The sequence below is a fragment of the Chlorocebus sabaeus genome, chromosome 5 (genome assembly GCF_047675955.1).
Source record: "Chlorocebus sabaeus isolate Y175 chromosome 5, mChlSab1.0.hap1, whole genome shotgun sequence".
NCBI classification, from domain to species: Eukaryota; Metazoa; Chordata; class Mammalia; order Primates; family Cercopithecidae; genus Chlorocebus; species Chlorocebus sabaeus.
The window spans coordinates 14,249,761-14,256,042 of NC_132908.1; the positions used below are offsets into that span (position 1 = coordinate 14,249,761).

The 6,282-nt window shown below is 48.1% G+C and overlaps 1 protein-coding gene across 4 annotated transcripts in view; it reads left to right on the top strand.

The window, feature by feature from the left end:
* BFAR (bifunctional apoptosis regulator) overlaps positions 1-2,853 on the top strand; it is a 42,838-nt gene extending 39,985 nt beyond the window's left edge. For 3 of the 4 annotated variants that reach the window (XM_007986324.3, XM_037989831.2, XM_037989830.2), the window contains one exon: positions 1,249-2,853. In XM_007986324.3, coding sequence (XP_007984515.1) covers positions 1,249-1,441 — 193 coding nt within the window. In that variant the 3' untranslated portion in view covers positions 1,442-2,853. The remainder of the gene's footprint in view (positions 1-1,248) is intronic. The other variant, XR_005237708.2, reaches the window with a different exon arrangement.
* Positions 2,854-6,282: the final 3,429 nt, after the last annotated feature.

A 6,282-nucleotide genomic window follows, 5' to 3' on the forward strand; every position in this document is an offset into this window, starting at 1 on the left:
GACCAGCCTGGCCAACATAGTGAAACCTCATCTCTACCAAAAATACAAAAATTAGCCAGGCATGGTGGTGGATGCCTGTAATCCCAGCTACTCAGGAGGCTGAGGCAGGAGGATCGCTTGAACCCAGGGAGGTGGAGGTTGCAGTGAGCCAAGATTGAGTCATTGCGCTCCAGCCTGGGCAACAAAGCGAGACTCCATCTCAAAAAAACCCCAAAAACTTAGAAGCTGTTTCCAGAAGAAAGGGACAGGCAGAAGTAACACTGTCACCCTTGCAGCCTTTTACCTTGACATTCTGTGACTCGCAGCCTTATGAATGGTTCTGAGAACCCAGCAATCTCTCTCACCTTCCCCATGGTGACTCACTAGGTAAAAATCAAAAAAGAATCTCCCTCATTTCTTTCCATTTAGCAAACTCACTTATTTATACACAATCCGCATATTTATGCCCCTACTGTACTCCTGGTTCTCTGCTGGGCATGGCAGATCTTTTGGTAAAGAAGACAGTCTATACTGTGAGGCCCTACAGCCTAACAAAGAAGATATGTATGTTAAAAAATAGATGGCCAGGCACCTTGGCTAATGCCTGTAATCCCAGCACTTTGGGAGGCAAGAGGATTGCTTGAGGCCAAGATGGGCAATGTGACAAAACCCTCTCTGTACTAAAAATACAAAAAATTAACTGGGCATGGTGGTGCACACCTGTAGTCCCAGCTACTCCAGAGGATGAGGTGGAAGGATTCCCTGAGCCCAGGAGTTTGAGACCAGCCTGGGTAACATAGCGAGACCACCTTGTCTCTACTTAAAAAAAGAAAAAAGAAAAACCAGATGTGGTGATGTGTGCCTGTGGTCCCAGCTACTCAGGAGAATCACTTGAGACCTGGAGGTCGAGGCTGCAGTTGAGCCACATTTGCATCACTGCACTCCAGCCGGGACAAAGGAATGAGACCCTGTCTCAAAAGAAAAAAAAAATTACGTAAGTGTTAACAAAGTGATGAAGCAGGTGAAGTTGAGGCTGTCACAGGGAGGCCTTGCCCGGTGCGGGGACAAAGAAGCTCCCTCTAGGTCATGTCCCTGAGAGTTAAAGATGAGTTGAGTAGGCAGAGATCTCAGGCACCGGGGACAGAAGACAAGGACATTCAGCACAGGCAGCCACGCTCTTCCCAGCACCCAGAAAAGGCCTAGGGGCCGGACTTCCGGGCGTGGTCATGAGAAGCGCCTCTGATTCAGCCTCTTCTCTTCTTGTTTCAGGACTGTGCCTCAAAGGATGTGGAGCCACTTCTGGAAAGTATCAACGCAGGGGCTTTTTGTGGCCATGTTCTGGCCCCTCATCCCTCAGTTTGTTTGCAACTGTTTGTTTTACTGGGCCCTGTACTTTAACCCAATTATTAACATTGATCTTGTGGTCAAGGAACTCCGGCGGCTGGAAACCCAGGTGTTGTGACTGGCACTGCTCAGGCTGAGACTCTTTAAGTCCCGCTGACGTCTGAGCTTTGACGCGTAAGAGGGGTGAGGCAGGGAGCACACTTCCTATTTTCTACCCCCAGTAAAACAAGGTGCTGCTTTGTATGTCAAACGCTGCAACCATGTCCTCTCCCCTTCGGCCTGTGGGTGGCATCAGCAGGGACTGACATCCGCGCAGGGAGGATTGTCTGTTTGGCTGACACAGCAGCAGCCCTTCCCACCCAGCCGCCTTCCTCACAGGGACTAGGAGGCTCAGTCCCTGACGGCTGGCAAGACTCAGGGTCCTCAGTGGACACGGTGTGGGTGACATCATAAGGGCGCCACATCAGTCCCCTCCCCAACCTCAGTGACTGACAGAGGATCTTAGATCTCAGAGCCCGAGACCAGGCTTATTGGGGCCTGGCCTGTCCTCTGAGTCAAGTTTAGGAAAACAAGGATAAGATTCTGTCATAGGTATGGAGAGTTGCACATAAAAAGTACCGAAGAAAACCCAAAATTCAATCAACAATTCTGTCGTATTGAAGAGTTGCTAGGATTCAGAGTAAAACTGAAAGGACTCAGTTTGAGCCTAGAATGATGGTTAGACTTATAGTCAGTGGGCTTGTTATTGTTTTGCTTTATGGAAATCATTGAAGGTCTGGATCCCTTTCTCTGAATGGAGAGATTGAGAGAGATGTCGGGCAGTTCCCATTAGATGACTGGCCTCCATGTTATTTAAAATTGTTTTGGCAATGCCTCACCCCTGTAATCCCAGCACTTTGGGAGGGTGAGGCAGGCAGATCACTTGAGGTCAGGAGTTCAAGACCAGTCTGGCCAACATGGTGAAACCTCGTCTCTACCAAAAATATAAAAATTAGCCAAGTGTGATGGCCTGCACCTGTAATCCCAGCTACTTGAAATTGGAAATCGCCTGAACCCGGGCGGCAGAGGTTGCAGGGAGGGAGATTGCACCACTGCACTCCAGCCTGGGTGACAGAGGGAGATTCTCTCAAAAAAAAAAAAAAAAAAAATTCATCTCTAAAATAAATTCCAGGATAGTCCTTTTGTTCAAGGAAATATTTTATAAATTGACCTCACACTGTATAATCTTTATTGTCCTATCCTGATGTATAACACAGCAGGTATAATTACACCAAGTGCTATAATTGTCAATATGGAATGAGGTGAACTATGGCCTTTTATTTCCTTCCAGTGTGAACACAGCAGGTGTGAGATGTCATCTCAGAAGACTGGCCTTGCAGAAATAGGCCTACATCCGAAATACTCTCTTGTGACTCCATGAACCATTAATTAACCCTTTGTATCTTTGAGTGAAGATTTTACTCAAATGCTGCATCTGGAAGTTTGAAGAAATTACTTGAAATAAAAATAAAGATTTTTATACAGATAAAACCTATATGTAGAGAAAAAGCAATTGTCTAGAAAACACAAAACTTCTGCATTGCCTGATAGAATCTTCTAGTCATGGGCTGAGCATGGTGGTTCATGCCTGTAATCCCAGCACTTTGGGAGGCCAGGGTGGATGGATCACTTGAGGTCAGGAGTTTGAGACTAGCCTGGCCAGGCATGGTGGCGCGCACCTATAGTCCCAGCTACTTGGGAGGCTGAGGCAGGAGAATCACTTGAACCCGGGAGGCAGAAGTTGCACTGAGCCAAGATCGCGCCACTGTACTCCATCTGGGTAACAGCAAGACTCCGTTTCCAAAAAAAAAAAAATCTAGTCAATCTAGTCACGTGCTGAAATCCCCCAGCCTGATGCAGATACTGAGCCAGGGAGCCACTCTAAGGGAAAATGGGTTTTTTCCTGCTTGTGTTTGCACATCAAGCCCCAGGGTTGCTTACCTTTACCTGTTTAATGCTTGTGACCTCCCATGGACACACACAGCAGTGTTTACACATCCCTGGTCTCATACCACCCCGGGGTTGCCAGTATCCTTTATAGGTAAATAGATGGAGGCTGGCTGGCAAAACTCACCAAGCTGGTGCTGACTGGCTTTGCAAAGCTGGGTCTGGGCCATCCACCTCCATCCCATGGCCTCCCACACTGTTCCCACCTGCTTCTACACCCTGCTTCAAAGATGAGTAATACCCAGATTTACTCAGGGACTGGGGCAAAGCCATGGCCTAGAGCAAACAGGCTGGGCAGGACCTTACTCCTTATCATCAGCAGGAAGGACAGGCACACTCAGATCAGGGGCCACAAGCTGCCTCTACCTCTTCTTACCAATCATAGCAGGATGGGTACATCTAAAGGGGGTGTCTAAAATAGTCCAGGCTGGACGCAGTGGTTCATGCCTGTAATCCCAGCACTTTGGGAGGCCAAGTCGGGGTGAATCACAAGGTCAGGAGTTGGAGACCAGCCTGGTCAACATGGTGAAACCCCGTCTCTACTAAAAATGAAAAGTTAGCCAGGTGTGGTGGGCGCCTATAATCCCAGCTACTTGGGAGGCTGAGGAAGGAGAATTGCCTGAACCCAGGAGGTGGAGGTTGCAGTGAGCTGGTATCACACCATTGCACTCACGCTCTGGGTGACAGGTCAGGACTCTGTCTCCAAGGGGAAAAAAATACAAAAAAAAATTAGCTGGGTGTTGTGGCGGTACCTGTAATCCCAATTACTCAGGAGGCTGAGGCAGAAGAATCGCTTGAACCCGGGAGGCAAAGGTTGCAGTGAGCTGAGATTGCCCCACTGCATGGCAGCCTGGGCAACACAATGAGACACTGTCTCCGAAAAATACAAAATAAAAATAAAATACTCAGACCCGGCTGGGTGTGGTGGCTCACACCTGTAATCCTAACACTTTGGGAGGCTGAGGTGGGCAGATCACTTGAGCCCAGGAGATCGAGACCAACCTGGGCAACATGGCGAAACCTCATCTCTACTAAAAATAAACTAGCCGGATGCGAGTGCATGCACTTATAGTCCTACCTACCTGGGAGGCTGAAGTGAGAGGATTGCCTGAGCCCAGGAGGTCGGGGCTGCAATGAGCTGAGATTGCACCACTGCACTCCAGCCTAGGTGATAGCCCTGTCTCAAAAAATACTCAGATCCTTTGATCCAAAAATGCCATTTCTGCAAATCTGTGCTAAGGAATAGGCTATGGGGATGGGAGTGGTGAAGACTTATTTACAAGAATTCTCGTCAAGCCACTAATGGAAACAGAAAATAGCTCCAATATCCAGTCGGGCGCGGTGGCTCAAGTCTGTAATCCCAGCACTTTGGGAGGCCGAGACGGGCGGATCACAAGGTCAGCAGATCGAGACCATCCTGGCTAACCCGGTGAAACCCCGTCTCTACTAAAAAAAAATGCAAAAAACTAGCCGGGCGAGGTGGCGGGCGCCTGTAGTCCCAGCTACTCGGGAGGCTGAGGCAGGAGAATGGCGTAAACCCGGGAGGCGGAGCTTGCAGTGAGCTGAGATCCGGCCACTGCACTCCAGCCTGGGCGACAAGAGCGAGACTCCGTCTCAAAAAAAAAAAAAAAAGCTCCAGTATCCAAAAACAGTCTATAAAATGGTATCTAATACAGATTTTATTTATTTATTTATTTATTTATTTATTTATTTATTTATTTATTTGAGTCAAGGTCCTGTTCTGTTGCCCAGACCGGAGTGTAGTGATGTAATCATAGCTCACTGCAACCTTGAACTCGTAGGCTCAAATTATCTTCCCTCGGCCTCCCAAGTAGCTGAGACTGCAGGTGCATGCCACCATGCCTTACTAATTTTGTTTGTTTGTTTGTTTTATACAGATAGAGTCTTGCTATGTTGCCCAGGCTGGTCTTGAACTCATGGCCTCAAGCAGTCCTCCCTCCTTAGCCTCCCAAAGTATTGGGATATTGGGATTACAGGCATGAGCCACCTCATCCAACCCTAACACAGACATTTTAAATGAAGTTTCCAAAGATTTTTTATGACATGGAGAAAAGTTTATAAACATCATACAGTATAATCTGAACTACTTTTTTTTTTTTTTTTTTTTGAGACGGAGTCTGGCTCTGTCGCCCAGGCTGGAGTGCAGTGGCGCAATCTCGGCTCACTGCAAGCTCCGCCTCCCGGGTTCATGCCATTCTCCTGCCTCAGCCTCCCGAGTAGTTGGGACTACAGGCGCCCGCCACTGCGCCCGGCTAATTTTTTCTATTTTTAGAAGAGACGAGGTTTCACCATGGTCTCGATCTCCTGACCTTGTGATCTGCCCGCCTCGGCCTCCCAAAGTGCTGGGATTACAGGCGTGAGCCACCGCGCCCGGCCTTTTTTTTTTTTTTGAGATGGAGTCTTGTTCTGTCGCCCAGGCTGAAGTGCAATGGCATGATCTCAGCTTACTGCAACCTCCCAACCTCTGCCTCCCGGGTTCAAGTAATTCTCCTGCCTCAGCCTCCAAAGTAGCTGGGATTACAAACATGCACCACCATGCCTGGCTAATTTGTGTACTTTTAGTAGAGACGGGGTTTCACCATGTTGGTCAGGCTGGTCTCGAACTCCTGACCTCGTGATCCACCTGTCTCAGCCTCCCAAAGTGCTGGGATTACAGGCGAGAGCCACCGCGCCTGGCCTGGAACTACATTTTTAAAACTATAGATCCTAACAGATTATTCTGAATTGTGGGAACTGGAATGATTTTTGTTTCTGCTCTATATTTCTCTGTACTTTTTTTTTTTAAAGCAACGAGTATGTACCACTTTTGTAATCATTGTGCTGGGCTTCCAGAAATGAGCCACCACTGCAGGACAGGAAATACATTTTAAGGTGTAGTGGGATAAGGGAATACTCTTTCTTAAGCTAACAGCTACTGGACTTGGACTTTACCGGATGGGCGTTGTATGGCCG